The following is a 19,640-nucleotide window of genomic DNA, read 5'->3' on the forward strand; positions in this document are numbered from 1 at the left end:
ATAATGTAGAACTTAAAAAGGGATATAGACAAGTAGATGGAAAGGGCGGACAGATGGCACATGAAATTCAATGTAGGGAAGTGTGAGGTGATTCATTTTGGTAGGAAGAACATGGAGAGACAATGGCTGGGAGTTTTCAGCCCCCTGGTGGCGGGTTTTCCCATGGTGAATGCGGCAAGCCATTGGCTGGCGATGGGATCATCCAGTCACACCAAAGTCTACAGCTTGCCCGCTTCCACACACCGACCCACCTCGCTGCTGGGGGAGATGGTCCGCAAAGAGAAGAAAGCTACAGCCCCAACATTTAACAACACATTGCTTGTTGATATTGAAGATCACCAGCAGATGCTCTATGGCAGAAGGAGCTCCAAAAACCCCTCAACTGCGGCTTGGGAGGAGGTGGCCAGGGCGGTGAGTGCCAACTCAGCCCATGAGAAATCAGACATGCAGTGCAGGAAGAGAATTAATGATCTCATCTGTTCTGCCAAAGTATGTCAACCACCTGATCGTTCAACTCATACTTGCACAAAACCATCAGACGTTCACAGGATGAATGGATCTCCACATGGATCGTACACCTGCCAATTCAAGGGGCATCCCACTCACTCTCCCAAGCACACCTTGACATCTCCATCTAGGCTCTTATCCTGTGCAGCTCGTGTACTTGTCCCGTGCTCAGCTCCACTCAGCACTCACACAAGCCAAGCATCCTTATCATCTGCCATGGAAAATGCCCTGATCATACTTTCATCACCTGTCTTCATGCAGGATAAGCTCACCCGCAATAAGAGGGAGAGATCCCAGACTGGTGGTGGGATGCCTGAGCTTCAAGGCGTCACTCCCTCTCAGTCTCCATGGTGTCAACTGCTGGAGAATGTGGCAGATGCATCCCACCAGATCCCTGGACATGTGAGACATTGATGATACTGATTTTTGTTCAGCTGGAAGATCTGGTGGCTATGAGATTGCTTTGGATGGGCAGTGGGATGTGCTGCTTTTATCCCATGCCCTGGAATCCTCAACCAACACACACTACAGTTACAGCCTTTGGAATACACATGAGGGCAAATGTTCAGAAAGGAAATTAGATTATTTTAGACAGGGCTGGAGTTCCACTTCTCTGAACCTGCGAGCTGCAAGGTTTGGCAGAACAGTTTCAATGATCTTCTGCAACTTCTCTAATAGCCCACTTGTTTGCACTGAGGAATTTCTACGCTTTGCACAAGTGATCACTGCAAGGAGATTGAGTGGCACAAATCGGAATTAATCTTGCGCAAATGCACTTTGAGTTAAGGCTCCTGATTGCACCTATTTTTATGAAAATGCTCCTAGCATGTCTCAGTTGTGTATCCCTCCTCATTTGGGAATACCAATATCAGTTGAGTGCCCCTTAAGTCATCCCACCAGTGATTCATTTTATATAATTTATTTGTGGGACATGGGTGTCGCTGGCTGGCCAGCATTTATTGCCGATCACTAGTTATCCGAAGGCAATTTGGAGTCACCCACATTGCTGTGACTCTGGAATCACATGTAGGCCAGATCAAGTGAGGACAGCAGATCTCCTTCCCTAAAGGACATTAATGAACCAGGTGGGTTTTTCCTACAATTAACAATGGTTTCATGGTCATAGTAGATTCTTAATTCCAGATTTTTTTTATTGAGTTCAAATTCTCCCATGGCAGGATTCGAACCTGGGTTCCCAGAACATGAGCTGAGTTTCTAGATTAATAGTCTAGTGCTAATACCACAAGGCCATTGCCTTCCCTTATTCCTCCCAGAAGCCTTCAGAGTTTTCATAATTTTATTTTCTATTGCACCATAGGTTCAGGTTGCAAGAGGGTGGTGCTGAGGTCTACTACCAGACCAGCTTTGACTCTCTCCACATGGAAATTCCTCCCATTGTCTTGGACAGGTTTCCCTCCCTCAAATAACTCTCAGTCCTCTCCCTGTAATTTTTGATTTCATTGTCATTGTGATGGATATCCCGATCTTATTGCCCGAATCATTTGAGGTTAATGTGCATATGCCGCATGTGGACATTACCCCTCTCCATCTTGAGGCCTAATGCATGGTAACATGTTGAGGTTCCCCCACCACCACCACCATGAGACCATCAGGTTTCTGCCTCTGCACTATCGGTTCACATAGAATCCCCACAATGCAAGAAGTGGCCATTCAGCCCATTGAGTGTGCACTGATTCTCCAAAAGATCATCTGACCCCTCCCCTCCCCACCGTGCATTTACCATGGCTAATCCACCAAACCTGCACATCTTTAGACACTAAGGGGCAATTTAGAATGGCCAATTCGCCTGCACATTTTTGGACTCTAGGAGGAAACCCACAGTGACATGGGGAGAAAATGCAAATTCCACACTGTCACCCAACCTGGGTCCCTGGCACTGTGTGGCAGCAGTGCTAACTACTGTGTTGCCCATAATTCCATATTGGCTTTCCTTAATTAACCCATATTTTTTCATGTGACTTAATTTTGAGCTAAATTATTGTTTCTAGACGTTTGTGGGCTGCAGATGCCTCCCCTGACTGTGCTATCAGTATTTATGCCCACAATACCCCAGACTGACGTATGTGAGATGGTGGCCAGACCCTGCGCATCATGTTGGGGCACGACTGACAATGGACTGACATACCCTTCACCTCTCTGGATTGGGACAAGGACCGTCTTTGCAAGCTCAGCAACCTAAACTGAAGCATTTGTTTTTTATTTGGTTCTCCTCCTATTCAAGCCCCAACTCGCTTTTGGGCTTTTGCCCTAGACTCTTCCCAGTCTGGGCCTGAGGACATTCCCACCACCCCCTCCAATCATGTGTCTTAGTGCACCCTCGCCCAGTTTTCCACTCCCCACCTTCCCCCTTCCATCCAGCCAGTCTGAGTCTGGACGGCTACAAAATACTTTGGATGTGCTGCTTCTGTTTGGCCGAGGGAGCTCAGAATATATCTCTTCAAATGTCCAATATTGTTCCATAATTCTAATTACTAGAGGTAGGAAGAATAATTTAATTATTAAATGAACAATATCAAAACTAAAATACAAATGAACCAACTTACAATAGATGAAACAGAATTTAAAATAACAACCAAAACACTCAACCCTATCATAGTCATTTTTTGCTGCTGTAAAAAAAAAGCCTGTGTCAGATATGCTTATTATGAGAGAGAAAACATTGCTTTTCCAAAGTTTTTTATGGTTAGAAATACAGGTGAATAAAAGGAATAATAATAGTTATTAGCAATAATTATGTAAATAAGTAACAACCACAAATTGCTTATTTGGGTTCAGGTTACCTTGTCTCTATTGCTCATCAGCAGATGGTGCCAGTGCTTTGCAAAGCAAATCCAACAGCAGGTGGCACTGTTACAGTGATGAGAAAAAAAACTTTGGTCCTTTCCAAAGCCTTTTAAACTGCAGTTACAGTTTACTGTAAAAGTGTTCTTTTAAGAAATAACTGTTTTGATGGATTTAACTTTATTTTGACAAATAAGTATTTAAACCTTGTTCACGCGAGTAGTTGTGCTGTGGAGTTTCTCACTGATGAGAGATTACTGCAAATTGGGTTAAGCCCATATGTGTGCAGGGGCTTTTTGGACCCATTGAGGAGCACAGATCCTGTGCAAGCATTAATTTAGAAATAGCCTGGAGGAGCTATTGATACTATGTGAAGAAGGCACAACTGAAGCCCCAGGCATCAGATAATAAAGTTTTATGCAAAACTTATTGTATTGCTAACAGCAGTTGAAATGTTTTATTAATTATTTTAATTTTTATGTGTTTCTCATTTATAATTTGATTTTTGATATTAAGTCGGTTCATTCAGGAAATTACAGGAAACATCTGAAAGAATGTCCCAAAATTTATTTCTGTCTTCGGATTGCGCGAGGTTGAGTACAGGAGCAGGGATGTGTTGTTGCAATTATACAGGGCCTTGGTGAGTATTGTGTTGCGTTTTGGTCTCCTTTTCTGAGGAAGGATGTTCTTGCTCTTGAGGGAGTGCAGCGAAGGTTTACCAGGCTGATTCTGGGGATGGCGGGTCTGATGTATGAGGAGAGATTGACTAGGTTAGGATTGTTTTTGCTGGAGTTCAGACGAATGAGGGGGAAATCTCATAGAGACTTATAAAATTCTAACAGGACAAGACAGGATAGATGCAGGGAGGATATTCCCGATGGTGGGGAAGTCCAGAACCAGGGGTCACAGTCTGAGGATTCAGGGTAGACCATTTAGGACGGAGATGAGGAGACATTTCTTCATCCAAAGAGTGGTGAGCCTGTGGAATTCATTACCACAGGAAGTAGTTGATGCCAAAACATTGAATATATTCAAGTGGCGGCTGGATATAGCACTTGGGGCAAATGGGATCAAAGGTTATGGGGAAAAAGCAGGATTAGGCTATTGAGTTGGATGATCAGCCATGATTTTGATGATTGGCGGAGCAGGCGCGAAGGGCCTCCTCCTATCTGCTGTGTTTCTATGTTTGACGTAATTTTGAATAATAGTGAATCTTGTATCTTGGTTTTCTGCAAGCTAATATCATCAGCAAATTTAGCTCCATGCATTTGGTTCCTTCATTCAAGTCATTGATATAGATTGTAAATAGTTGAGGCCTCAGCACTGATGCCTGTGGCATTCCACTAGTTACATCTTGCCAATTAGAAAATGACCCATTTAACCCTACTCTCTGGTTCCTGTTAACTAACTCTATTCACACTAATATGTTACCCCATGTATCATGAGCTCTTATTTTGTGTTGTAACCTTTAATATGGCACTTTATTGATTGTCTTTGCAGATCTAAGTTCACCACATCTACAGGTTCCCCTTTATCCACCTTGCTTGTTGCCTCCTCAAACAACTCTAACAAATTAGTCAGACACAATTTCTCTCCTGCAATTGATTAAGTTGAAACAAGAATCAGTTTAACATGGATAATTCAGCTGTTTCTGGTTTTCAAATGGAGAATAAAACATGGCCTGATTGGAATTTGTTTAGCCTCTGTTAAATGGTATAAATGTGGTGATAAGTTAATAGGTATTCCATACTCAGGAGATGTCATGGGGAGCTGGGAAGATGACAGAAGGTTACTGTCTCTATGCTAGAGAGGGATAGGGCTCAGAAGAAGTCCTGAGAGTCAAATATAGCTTGGTATAGTTGGGGAGATTAAGGCTTGGTGAAATTTAGGGTAGGTCCTAACCCAGTGAAGCTAGCTGGCGATTAGAGTGCTGAAGTTGTGCAACAAATAGAAGCTAAAGTGCAGACTCAGAAATCCAGGAGAATGAAGCCTTTGGAAATTAGATTGAACCCTAAATAATGTGCAGTTATTGATGCAGTCGAGTTGGAGTGGCTTTTAGTGAATTCAGAGATTTTTCTTTGAAAGTGAGAAGTTTGAAAGTTTGAAGTTTAAAATCATACCTAACACTGAGATTGTTGTGGTTATTGCAGGCCAATCAACTTTGTTCCAGGACATCACTGCATGAGTTCCTTAAGGTAGTGTCTTAGATCCAACCATCTTCAGTTATCCTCCATCATGAAGTTAGAAATAGGGATGTTGGCTGACGATTGCATGAAAGCAGTCCATGTCAAAATGCAACAAGATCTGGACAATATCCAGGCTTGGGTTGAAAAGTGGCAAGTAACTATCAAACCACACAAATGTTAGGCAATGACCATCTCCACCAAGGCAGAATCTAACCATCCACTGTTGAGATTCAATGGCATTACCATTGCTGAATCTCCCACTATCAACATTGTGGGGTTACCATTGACTGGAAACTTAACTGGACCAGCCATATAAATACTGTGACTAGAAGAACAAGTCAGAATCTGGGAATTCTGCAACATGCAATACACCCCTCGACTCCCCAAATCCTGTCCACCATCTAAAAGGCATAAATTCGGAGTGTGAATAACACTCAAAGCTCGACACCATCCCGGGCAAAGCTACCTGCTTGATCATCACCCCATCCACCACCTTCAACAATCACTTCCACCACTGATGCACAGAGGCAGCATTGAGTACCATATGCAAGATGTGCTGCAACAGCTCACCAATGTGCCTTTAACAGTGTCTTCCAAATCCCTGAATGACCTCTAACACCTAGAAGGACAAGGGCAGCAGACACTTGGGAACACCGCCACCTGCAAGTTCCCCTCCAAGCCACACACCATTCTGACTTGGAAATATATAGTGTCATTCCTTCACTGTTGAGGGATGAAAACCTGAGACCTCCCTCCTTAATAGCACTGTGTGTTTACCTGAATCACATGGACAGCAGTGGTTCAAGAAGGCCGCTAACTAACAGCTTGTCAAGGGCAATAAGTGGTGAACGCCGAATGCTGGCTTTGCCAACAATACCCATATTCCATCAAATAACAAGCATTAAAAAATCTTAAGCAATCTTCTAATCAAGTTAATAATTTGCCTTCAATTTTGTGACCTTCAAATTATATATTCATTGTGTGTAATGTTATCAAATGCTTTCTGGCAGTCCATATAAAATATGTCCAGAGACATTCTATTGTCTACTACTTTTGTTGTTTGCTCATAAATTCATTGAAGCTAGTTACACATATCCATGTTGGCATTCTCTAATAGTTTGAAATAGGTGAGTAAGTAAAGGAAATGTATTCTTGATAGCAATTTTGTTTTTCATTTCTAATCTTCAACCAAACAATCACTCTGAAAATTGGCATTGATTATGGAAGTTGATGCTCATTTTGTCTGCAAGGAGCGAGCAACAGAAAAGTACAACTGTCCTCGATCAGTTTCAATAAGTAGCTTCGCTCACTTGAAATAAAGATTTAACAATTAATTCTCCAATTTGTTTGGATGCCTTTTGGAAAAAGCGGTAAAAGAAAATCTTTCTGCCTCACAGCACGAGAGAACATTAACTTGTGCTGATGCACACAGATTATGTGTTGAGAAATTCTGCAAAATGCACGTTCTTTGAATGTATAAATGTAACAATATCCAATTGAGGCTCAGTTATTGAGAGAAGTTGATGCTTTACAATATAAGCTCTAATAAATATGTTAAAAATACAAATGGCAATTCAGTTGGCAAGCTCAATCATTTTAATTATTAATGTGCAATATATAATTGTTTAACTGTTTAAAATGCTGTTTTGAATGTTATAAGTTTCAGATGCTAAGGAAATGAACTTTTTTTTTCAAAATGGAAAGACATCAGCCTGAAATTTTAACTGTTTCTCTACAAATGCTGCTGGACTTGCTGGGTATTTCCAGCATCTTCTGTTTTTATTTCACTTTTGCAATGTTTGTTGCATTAAGATTCTCAACTTATATGTAATAAAACCAACAGCATAGCAAGTGGTTTGGATCTGGAATTCATTGCTTGAGAGTGTGGTAGTGGCAGATTCAACCATGGCTTTCCCAAAGGAATTGGATAATTATTTGAAGAAAAAGAAATTGCAGGGCTACAACAGAAAGGCAGAAGAGTGGGACTAGCTGAGTAGCTCTTACAGGGAGCTGGTGTGGACACGATGGGCCAAGTGACCACATACCAGGGTGGACAACCATTTTATGATTCTATGAAAATCAAAGAACTTTATGGCAAATTCACTGTAATTTTAACAACTGCAATATATTCTTTTAAAAAGGCCAAATCAAAATTATTCCACGATATTATATCGACATTGTTATGCTGTTGTGTTAATGGCTGCTAATCTAGTGGATGATAATGGGCATTTCTTTTATGTTGGAGGCATGGAGTGCTGCAGATACCAAGGAGATCTACAAGCAGTGGAGCTGGGGCGTGAAGGCCCAGATGCAGACATAAAGAGAAGGCAGGCAAAGACAGAAAAAGGAACACAGCTCACTCTCAGGAAGAAGTCCATTTTTCTGTATGGTAGAAAATGAGAACTCCTGGAGACAATGTATGAGCTGGAATAAAGGATCTAAATCCTGGAAAGCTGAGTGAATAGTTTGGAGACACTAAAGAGCTACTTGTTTCCCCAGAAGTGGCCAAGAACTGGAGTGTTGTTGGTCAGTTCGTTGAAAATTAACTCTGGAAAGCTACACCGTCAGGACTGTCATGACCAAATTGAGAGAGGATTTGCAGATAATCATTTCCCAGAAACTTGGAGGTGAAAATTGTTGTTGGATAGGACTCCTGACCTACCCTGCATGGGTAAAGAAAAGTATATTGTGGAATTGTGAAGCTACATAATGTTATACATGCTGAAGGGGAATGTTTGTGGTTGTGTAAGGGGTATCTTTGTTGTATTAATTGTTTAAAGTGAAATTTACCTTTTTATTTGAAGTATCATCCACCGGTTCATTATGTTGATTCTGATTTGTGTTAAAGTAAAAGTTACAAAAAGTGAAATCTTGTTGGTAATTGCTTCTTTGGGGGTCATTCGATAAATTTGGCTATTTTGGTTCATGGATCCCCCAGGGGACCGTAACGACAGAAAATACTGGAAACACAGCAGGTCCGTCAACATCTGTGAAGGAAAATGTTAAGCTATTGTTGCAGGTGTAGACCCTTTGTCAGGTTCTTGAATGGTGATATACAGTATAGACCTACTTTTGTGTTCACTCCATAGTCAGCTTCTTTGTTTTGGATATTCTATGACATTTGTATAGAAAACTGCTGAAATGCATTATCATCTACCTGGAATAATTTTGATTTATCTTTTAATTATTTTATAATTTTAATAATTAAAATAATTTTAATATATTTACTGACGATGTCACTATTGTGATGACTTAATTAAATATGATTGGCAAATAATGAGCAAAAGATCTGAGCTTGCTGAAATGCTAGGAAGGCAGTTAAGTACTTTGCCAGCTGAACGTGCCACAAGGTGGCAGTGCCTGTTCATAACATTATTCATCAACTTTAAGTGCCAGTATTGTTGGAATAAATTAGAATTAAGAAATGTATTCCCCATTTATTATTAGATGTAATAATATTTCTCAATGGCAAAAAGAACACATTTACAATTCCAATTTGACTAAATATGATAAATCAGTGTTTAAACCTGGACTCTTTTGCTCTTGAATTTCCCAAAGTTAAGTGAAACTGGGACCATTTACTGTATTAATAGTCTCGCAATTTTGGGTACATATTGTTTAGATTGATTGGTGTTATCCAGAGTAATTGTATCACTTTGTACACTTGCTTTTGGCTGAGATTTCATCACTTTTGCAGTGTTATATACTTTTACAGTAAGTCCTCTCTATAAGTCCCAACTTAAGTTATTTCACTATAACTCTTTGGCAGCTTTTTTCTATTTATGTCACCATTTTTGATATTATGGCCCCACTCCCTTGCGCTGAACTCTGGTGCAGCCGTCACCATGTTCTGATGCCGGAGCAGTTGCTGAGGACTGAACTTTTCTTCATGGTGTCAGAGTCATTTGTTGTATACTTGTCCCTTTTGGCTCACCGTAGAATCCTGCTGTAGTACTGTGTGCAAGGACATGATACAATGCAATGGAGAATGGGAAACGGAAGACGAAACAGAAGAGCAGCAGATATGAGAGAGAACACGCCACAATAAAGTTGCATTCTTTTATCAAGTGTACCTGAGCGTCGTACTCCAAATACACAACAAAGCTGCTGATGAGGATAATGGATGTGTGCTTGCTAAACCACTTAGAAGAAGAAGTTTAAGCAAAAAAAAGTCAGAAAAAGGGAAACTTTTCACATTGCTGTCTACAGGGAAAATCAGTTGACACGTGTGGACATGATTAAAAGATACTCTGAAAAACAGATTTCAGAGCTGGCTGTAGTAAATAACAGACTGAAGCTTAAATTAATGTCTCATATGAATAAGAAAACTGAGATAGCTGCTGGAAATGTTGCAAAATTATCATACGGGAAACCTGTGTGAATAAAAATGGCGTGAGTTCTGGGCATTGTTGAAGCCTTTGATGAGAATGTGCAGCAGTGTAGTTCTTATAATGAGCATTTTGATTATTTTACGCTGGCGAACAAAACAGATTGAGACATTACAGTGCCCACTTATCTGAGCATGATGGGAGGAAAACTTTTAATCTCCTTCACAGTCATGTGCAACCTGATAAGCCAAGCACTAAAATGTACAAACAAATTGTGGAAATTTTGCAAGCATGTTTTTCACCTCAATCCCTGGTGATTACAGAGTGCTTTAGATTCCATAAAAGAAACCAAGAGGAAGGGGATTCCATCACACAATTTGTTAAAGTACCTAAGAGACTTGCCAAATATTGTGAATTTGGAGATGTGCTTAATAACCTCATTCGTGACAGACTTGTTTGTGGTCTACACAAAGAAGCAATACAAAAACGTTTGTTAACTGAAAGTAATCTCAATCTGCAGAAAAGTTGTGAGGGTTCCTGCCTCTACCACCCTTTCAGACAGTGAGTTCCGAATTCCCACCAACTGGGTGAAAAGGTTTTTCCTCAAATCCCTTCTAAATCTCCTGCCCACTACCTTATATCTATGCCCCCTGATTATTGAGCCCTCTACTAAGGGGAAAAGTTTCTTCTTATCTATCTATGTCATTCATAATTTTGTACACCTCAATCAGGCCCCTCCACCCCCAGCCTCTCCTGTTCTAAGGAGAACAACCCAAGCTTATCCAACCCCTCTTCATAGCTCTTCAGTGGGAGGAATGATGAGAAATGAGTGTAGATGGGGTAGAACCTTGCTCCACAGGTAAAGGTTGATAGTTAGCTTGTACACATTTATTTCCTCCAAGTAACTTTTAATTTAAATAACCATTTTTTTCGATTAAACTTCGTATACATTAACAAAAGTATTTTCAATTCTTCCGTTTGTTTAGAAAACGTAAAGTTTTGAAATAAGTAAATAAGCATCATCTGGACTTTTGTTAATAAATCTGCTCCACTTTTTGTGAGTGTAATCAAGACTCTAGGTTCCATAAGATCTAAAAATACATAGTTGAAAAAAGTCAGGGAGATGAAGAACAAGTGCGGGCAAGTATATAAATGTCTTAAATTTCATCTCTTTCCTCTTTCCACCTCCCATTTTCTTTAAAATTCTTTATTATATCATATTTTAAACCATGGTGACAACTTAAAAGGAAGCTTTTAAATAAAATTAATGTAATCAATATATAAATAATTTCTGCTGTCTGATTCAATCGGTAACAATCTAGATGGTTTGATAGTCACAGTAATTCATGCTGAACGATGGTTAAATGTGAAATATCTTGCTTTAAAAAAAACAGCATGCAGTATTCTTTACAGCTGATCTGTAGTAAAAATATCAAATGTACATGCAAATTTTCATTTCTATCCTTCCATTCCATCAAGTAAGTCTGTGGAGTTTTCTGAAATATCATTAAAACCCTGTTTTTTTTATTGTTAAAATTCATGGGTACTGTATTTGTTTGGAGACTTGCTAAGTAAGACTTTAACTCACTCAAAACTAATTCACTTAAACAGAGTTAAATTGGCATTTAGTTTCTAAAATGCACGTGTTATGGTATCAGTTTGTTAACATGGGATGAAATATTGCAAAGAATTAATGAATCTGTAATTGTTTATCCAATAAATGTACCATCTTCTGATTTAATGTGACTGTTGCCATCCCTGTCTGTACTGAACATTTATTAGTAATTTGTAATATGAACAATTTTTATCTTCAATTAGTTATATTTTACAGTTTTAGAATTCACCATATGCTTCAGCAGCGATACATCAGTTACTTTATAATTCTTATGGGACAACATTAAAACTCTCGTACTAAAAAATATTTTCCAGAAAATTATTACTCCTTTTACAATCATGAATTGCGTCAAAAAGCTCACTTCATGCAGAAGTTGTAAAAAGATTTTTTTTTATTTTCTCACTTTCTGCCTGGCCTAAGAACTTTAACCTTGCTGTAATATTATCATATGAGGCAGTCAGTGTATAAATTTAGTGTATAAATTTCAGCTCTGCCTTGATAAATCATCTCCATGAATCCCTTAGGATGAGGAGCTGGCTCGACAGCTGGTGGAGCTGGGATACAGGGGAAGTGGAGAGGTGCTGAAAAGAGAAGAGTTTGAAATGAGGAAGACAGCTGCTGAAGCTGCAAGACTCGCTAAAAAAAGCCAGAAAAAGTAAGTATATCCTAATTCATTGCGAAGAGTATATGCCAATTATTTGTTCTAAAAGAAGCAAACTGATGTTTTGGATGTTAAAGTATTCCCATCATCAGGGTGATGGAAATCCGTGAGGAGGAGCTATTTTGAAAATTGGATTGTAAACTGTCTCATTTGGTAAATGCAGTGTACTGGGGCTTGAAGCCAAACAGTAAAAAGAACAAAGAATTAGAATAAGGGTGCATTTATGCTTTATGTTACTCTCGATGTATTATGGCAAGCTAATTTTAGTACAAATATAAAGATAATATCTGTAATAGATTTTGAGTTCTGTTAACTTTGTTTTTCCCAGAAATACCAAAACATGACATCTTATTACACAATGTTACATATTTGATAATTTCAGAATGCTTTATGTTGTACTTGCAATTATTTTTTTCAAACAACCTTTTTATACCTACTGAGGCAATCATAGTGTTAATTTTAAACAGAAAAATCCAAGAATTAACAGCAGTCACCATTGATCAGTAATAATAACTGAAGAAAAGGCTAAATTTAGAAAAAAGACACTTGGGTGCATAGGCATACTTCCCTTTAGTACCCCAATTCTCTCACTCTTACACCCGATTTCACCTTAAATGTTCTGACGGTTTGTATTTCTGTTATCTTATTGAGATAGAAGGCCTGAAAACTCGTAGCCTGAGATAAATACTGAGATGTACTGAGATGTTAGGTTGATTGGCCATGCTAAATTGCCCCTTAATGTCCTGAGATGCGTAGGTTAGAGGGATTAGCGGGTAAATATGTAGGGATACGAGGGTAGGGCCTGGGTGGGATTGTGGTTGGTGCAGACTCGATGGGCTGAATGGCCTCTTTCTGCACTGTAGGGTTTCTATGATTCTGTACCCACCTCTGATCTTTGATGCTGATCCTGCCAGAGTTTACAGGCTAAGTTTAATTCATGGAGACTGATATGTACCTTAAAAACTCTTCCTTTAGGTGTCAAGGTCGGATCATTCAGTAAACTGGTAATCCTGCTGTTCGTACCAATGGTTTATTACCTTGCCTACAAATTTTGGCGATTCACATTGGTAATATGTGCTGCAAACATTTCCTCTCTCTTCTTTTTAACACCCCTGAATATAGTCCCCCAATTTATATGCCCGTGGGAAGTGTGAACAGACCTAGGATATTTTGTCTCAATATGATGGAGAACCAGTGCCGAAGGCGACTAAGGCTAAGCTGTAAGGTGGTGACTGGCATATGTTGCATGGTCCAGCAACAACTCAAGCCACACTTTATTCGCCTCCATGCCTGCCAGTGGCTGCAGAGGTAGTTGTCACTCTTCATTTTGATGCCTCAGACTCTTTCTGTTTGGCATATCCTGATCAGCAGTACACAGTTGTATTAAGTCTGTAACTAAAGGATAATAATAAGACCATACCCCAAGCCTGTGCATGAAAAAACTCAAAACACCGTTTCCAACATAAGATGTGATCCATGACTGGACATCAATTGCTAAATAATCCTCAGTGTGCTAAAAATTATGCTGACAACCAATGTAAGATTGTCAGTTAGGCTCACAATGTGACACATTTGCATGTACCAGGGAGCTAAATATATTAAAGGCAAGGGCCCAGTTCTTTGCAGACAGAAAGAACATGTACACATCATTGTGTCTGTTTCAGCTAAACAAAATAAGTGACAGCCATTCGCTGGTTCATTCCTGCCTTGACCAATCAGAGTCAAGATGCCTGGTTTAAAATTCAAACAATGCTTGGCAGTTAACTATCATTCACCATCAACTGGTGCATTATCCATGGCAACACCTCTACCAACCATAGTATAATTTTTTTTCTCCCTTACATTAGAATTCTTGTAATTTGTCCTGATCAGTGTAAGATGAAAAGCTCCAACAAAATGTCTCTTTCTTTCAGCAACATTCAAGTCTGTACTACCAAATGACTATTTCTATGTTTTTTTTAGTGCTTCAGCACAATACACTGAATAGGCAGCAACAATGGCAATGTTCTCCTAGGAAAAGCCCATGATCGGCCATACGTTCCAGGGTCAGCTAACAGTTGGACAACATTTACAGAGCTCCCACTAACTGACAAGTTAATGACATCCCCTCAGCACAGCAGCCTCACCGTAAATGATCAAAATCTCAAATGGACCTTTCTGAGGGCCTGCTTTTTACCTGTGCCTCAGTAGCCTAACCTGTGCCAGGCCTGCCTCCAACCACTCACTACTTTCAGGGTCACTGCCCTGACTCCTAATATAGCCCACCCCACTGGTCTGAAAATGTTATGCTCAGGCAGACATTTATCGAAGAAGTGTTTGTGGAACCATGAATTCTTCCAGCTCTGCCCAATCAATGCGTGATGAACATCTAAACCAATATCTCCCAGTATTTCAGTGTTCCACAGTCTACTGTCATTGACTTGCATGGATATTGTGAACTTAATGGCATCAAATTCAAACTCAGTCGAAAGAGAAAATGCAAGGGAAAGATTGGGAAAGTGGAAGAAGCACAGCTATGCTAGTTTCAAATGTACCTGGGAGAGATACAATTATCATTGGCCCCCTTCTGGCCCCAAAACTAAGCAGTTGGCTAAAGTACTTGGAAGGTCTGATTTCAATCCATTTGAATAGTGTCTTCAGAGATGGAAGAGTCTTGGCATAATATAAGGTTTCTCCAGGCACACAAAGAAAAACTAGCTGAAATGCCATGGGACCCGATTAGTGATTTAAAAACATGTTGTTCCTGTTTCTCCACAGTTATGAAATGTGAATGATCATAGTTGTGACGAGAATGGCATTTTTACACTTGTATTGGATACAACTTACTTTGCTTTAGTTTTGTTTCTTTTAAAGGTAAGGAAAGAATATGGGTGGCAGTAAAATACATGTTTTGCTAATAGCAAATTGTGAAACCTTGGTGCTTCAGAGGAGTTCATTGTGCATGTGGTTTACCATGCAAATCAAACTACCTGGATGATCGTGGAGATTGTGCAGAATCTTTTGAACTTAAGATCCTTGGGCGTTGGAGATAATTTCCAGGACTTTACCCTGATGATTTTGGTGTTCTACCCACTTGCGCGATCTTCCCAAAGGTGGCCCATTAACAGGCTGCCTCCACGTTGACTGTCTGGTTAGGGATGAAGGGTGGTCTGTGGAGATGGGAAAGTCAATCACTGCACCTGAGGCTGCGGATGGCTAGTAGCCACACTGAAAGAGGTGGGCAGGAAAGGTGAGAGGAGGAAAACCACCAGATGTCCTGCATGGAGGTATTTAAAGAAGATACATGACTTCCTAGTCTGCTGCCAAGAGGCTGCCTCCAGTCGGGCTTTGGCTTCATTGGGGTGCCTATCTGTTGTCAGTGAAGAACTCAGTATGTCACCACTTTGCCCTCAAATGGGCACAATTGCCACTAATTGGCTACCCACTTACTGCTGGGCAGGTAGTGGATCCAGTCAGGTCCCACCATCACTTCTCACCACTTGTCTTAATTTTAATTTCAGAACACAATGAGCAAAACACACAAAAAAGCAGAACAATGCCTTCTCAGCAATACTGGAAATTAATTGGGGAGTTGACCTGCTGCAGGATTTTCTGATTTTCCCATTGGTCCTTCAGTTGTGCCACCTTGATGATCATGCTGCTTGATACATAAGTTAATGTTCTTTACCTAATGTAAGTTTGCATTATGGAACAATGATGATGAGTGAGAATGGGTTCCAGATGAAGAGGTCATGGTAATGGTCGCTAATGTTCATTCTGTGGTGTTATAAGTGCGAAATGATTCCAATATATAACCAGATTAGGGTGAAGTAAGAAAGGTGGGTAAATTTTGGTGTTCATGCATGCCAGGGAAAAGGTTTAGATCTGTATTATGGACTTTTCTTTTGTAGACAAATAGGACTGCTATTGCATGAACTGTAAAGTTCAATACAATTACATTCTCCATCATGTAAATGTTTGTTTTTACGATTTTTGAAGTAAGTGTGTTATAACTAAAGTTGTGATACAGCATACACACTGGTAACTTTGCTTGCTGTTGACATGGGTGTATTTGAAATGTTTGGGAAGTGCTACTTGTTTTAGCATCAGCTATAGCAACAAACAATGTTGACACAAACATGTCTGATATAGACAGTAAAGACTGCGTATGCTCTTTATTTTCATTCAGTCCATTGTCCCTCTGAGTCTGACCTAATATATCCCTGGGAATTTTGATGTACTATAGAAATTGATGATTAAAAAGCCTGACAACTTTTGTTCCAGTTTTCTACCTCTCTTGCATCTCTGCCTGCTTGCCACACTGGTACAACTAAAATAATGAACTTTTTTACCTGCAAGAACAACATGCTGACCCATACTACAATAAATAATTTAATCCTTTTCCTGCCTGCACATTATTACAGCATTCAGGCTGTCAGGTTGTGGACACCTGGGTGCCTAGTCACTTGTTTGTTAAGTTTATTGAGTTAAGAGTCGATAATGAGCTTTGGTGGAAAAAAGGTTCTTTGAGAGTAAACAAAGTACTTGCTGGACCACTGGTCAAACAAGTTCCGTTGAAGTGAATAATCAGATAAATTTGAAATTAAAAGGCCAACCTATTTACAATAGATCTGATCTACAAGTCCTGAGAAACCTTGATAGCTTGAAACTTGTGCAGCAGTTTCAACATCTGGATGGCTAAATGTGATTTAGAGATTCCTGGGAGTTGGAAGAAAATGGAAATGTGAAATCTCCTGGTGGAATCATCCCAGAAATTGGAAAAATCTGATTTTGTGTGGGGAAACTGACTGACAGCAATGGCAGCTTTTCTCCACTTAGTGAAAAAAGATGAGCAAGCACGGGTTTCATGGCAGATCACTGGCCACTTCTGGTTCGCCCTACCTCAGTGCTTCAGTGATCTGGGCACCATATTTAAAGGCCACCCCTGCACACAGCAGGCACACTATAATTCAGAGGAAGTCGCTGGGAAGTCATGACTGCCCGTCCCAGAAAGCATACTGCCCTCTAGTTTACCAACACCTCCCTCGAATGCCTGCTGGATGAAGTGGAGGCCCATCGCGATGTCCTATGCCTATGTTCTAGGTGAAGACCTGCAACTAAGGTAATCAATCCAGCATGGGAGGTGGTAGGGAAAAACATGAAGATGACATCTGTGACCACCTGGTTGCATATGTGTCCAGAGGTTTGCAACATCCCACAGAGGTTGCCTGTGGAGCCCTGGAAGGAACCATTGGCATAATAATTGAGTGCACTTTCAGAAACACTGGTAGTGAATGCCCTCTAAGTCCCTGTGGTGCCAAATCCTGCACAGGTGGTAGGCATGACCAAGCAGTTCCATGGACATGCGCAGCCTTCAGCGGCACTTGGTTCTTAGACTTCTGCAGGTATGAACTCTGTCTGTTGACTCTGAGTCTAGCGAGGCATCTATGAGTGATGGCTCTCTAGGGTTCAGCCTCTGCGTGCAGAGCAGGCCTTGTTACCTCTTCCTCTTGATGGTTTTGATCCTGCCTTTGGTGAACCAAGCGCCACCATTGACGTTTTCTTCTTCTTCTTCTTCTTCTTCTTCTTCTTCTTCTTCTTCTTCTTCTTCTTCTTCTTCTTCTTCTCATGCCTATGAATGATAAGACAGACAGTGAACTCACCAGGCTCCTGATGGTTTCCTCACTGCAGTATCAAAGAGGGAGACACAAGGGTTAGCATGTATCTGCTAAGAACCACTCTGTGGCTGTTCATCATCTGCAGCTGCCTCTCAAAGCCCATTGACTCATGTCCTGGCCACAAATATGATGTCTAGTCCAGTTTGCATACTGGTTGGGCAAGGCCTCACACAACTCAGCCCCACAACACATTACTGAGTGGTGAAAGCTTTGACCACTTGACTGCACCCTGACTCTCATCTCAGGGGCAGGCATTATCCTAATCTTCACTTCAAGGCCTTGTGCTCAGCTTGGCTCATGGGAGGCAGTTGTCAATAGGCATTTCAGCATAGAGCAAAGGACGAGGAAAGTGATCCTCGGGCAGTATGCCATGGCCACCTTTCTAAAGGTTGCTTTTCCAGTCTGGCAATGGGTCTGCCATACCACAGCAGTCATTGATTTTGGAAGTCTATATGCCAAGGGTTAAATGCTGATCTGCAATCATTGGCACCCTCACACATGTGCTGCTTGAATGGGCACAATTATGTGACTTGTCTGACTCCAAACTTGTTAACTGGGTTTAAGCCAAACTGTCTCAGCTGCAATAGAGTACTCATCTTTGACATGTATTTCTATCCCTCTCTCCAGCCCTTTGATGAAGCCCATGCTCCAAGCTTCCTTTCCTTCCCTCTCTCCAGCCCTTTAATTAAGTCCATGCTCCGAGCTTCCCTTTCGTTCCCTCTTTGCAGCCTTCCAATTAAGTCCATGCCCTGGGCTTCCCTTTCCTTTCTTCTCTCCAGCCCTTTAATAAAGCCTGTGCCCTGGCACAACAGGCAGCCTCAAAGAAGCTGCTGTGCAGACTTGCCTGTGATGCCCTCCTGTCCCTGAAGATGCAGAGCTGCTCCATGCACACTGCACCAGCTTGAGTGCACTCCTCTTCGAGCTCCCCTCAGAGTTCTGCTCGCCAGGAAAACACCCTTTGAAACCATTACGCCGTTCTGACATCAACTGCTGTGGAAGCTTAATTTGAAGTGGAGGTATGAGTTTGATAATAACATGTTAATGTATTATAATTATGTTCCCGACATTGTACAGTGTGAAACACGGCCCACCACTGATGGGGCAAGGGGACAATTGTGCTGGCAGGAAACACGTCTAGGACCTTCTCATGATATTTTCCACTTGTGACACCAAACTGGTGTACCACAAATGGGAGCAGAATATCTTGGCCTCTATCTCTTTCATTTAATGAAGTATCTTTGTGAAATAAGTAGGAAATACTCTAGCTGTATTTACAGAAAATCATGATGTATATTTCTTTGTGCTTTTTATTGCTGTACATATTCACAGCAGGGGATTTTTGCCTGTAAAGATAAAATTATAAGAAAAATTGAATTAATGTACTGTGAAAAATTTTCATAAAATCCCCTTAGTACAGAAAGAGGCCATTCAGCCCATCAAGTCTGCGTTGATTCTCCAACAGAGCATCTTATCCAAGCCCAGCCTATGGCCCATCCCCATAGCCCCACCATATTTAACCCACTACTCCCCCTCACCTACACATCTTAAGACAGAGGGCAATTTAGCATGGCCAATTCACCTGACCTGCACATCTTTGGACTGAGAGAGGAAACCGGAGCATCTGGAGGAAACCCACACAGAAACGGGGAGAACGTGCAAACTTTGCGCAGTCTCCCAAAGCTGGAATTGAACCCAGGTTCCTGATGCTGTGAGGCAGTGATGCTAACTACTGTGCCCAGGTAATGGAGCTGTGAGGTCAATAGCTAGTAAGTGGAGATTAATAGGTTGGCAATGAATGACCTGAAAAAGTATGAATGTGTCAAATAATAGGAAAAGTTGTTCAAGTGAAGAAAAGGACATAAAAACAAAACTTTGCAGGTAGTT

General features: G+C 40.7%; 1 protein-coding gene across 1 annotated transcript in view; it reads left to right on the forward strand.

The window, feature by feature from the left end:
• Positions 1-267: 267 nt before the first annotated feature.
• cfap299 (cilia and flagella associated protein 299) overlaps positions 268-19,640 on the forward strand; it is a 509,278-nt gene continuing 489,905 nt past the window's right edge. The window contains 3 exon segments of the mRNA XM_078235737.1: positions 268-909; positions 10,683-10,724; positions 11,963-12,093. Of these exon segments, the coding sequence (XP_078091863.1) occupies positions 268-909; positions 10,683-10,724; positions 11,963-12,093 (815 nt within the window).

Source organism: Mustelus asterias, chromosome 1 (genome assembly GCF_964213995.1).
Source record: "Mustelus asterias chromosome 1, sMusAst1.hap1.1, whole genome shotgun sequence".
NCBI classification, from domain to species: domain Eukaryota; kingdom Metazoa; phylum Chordata; class Chondrichthyes; order Carcharhiniformes; family Triakidae; genus Mustelus; species Mustelus asterias.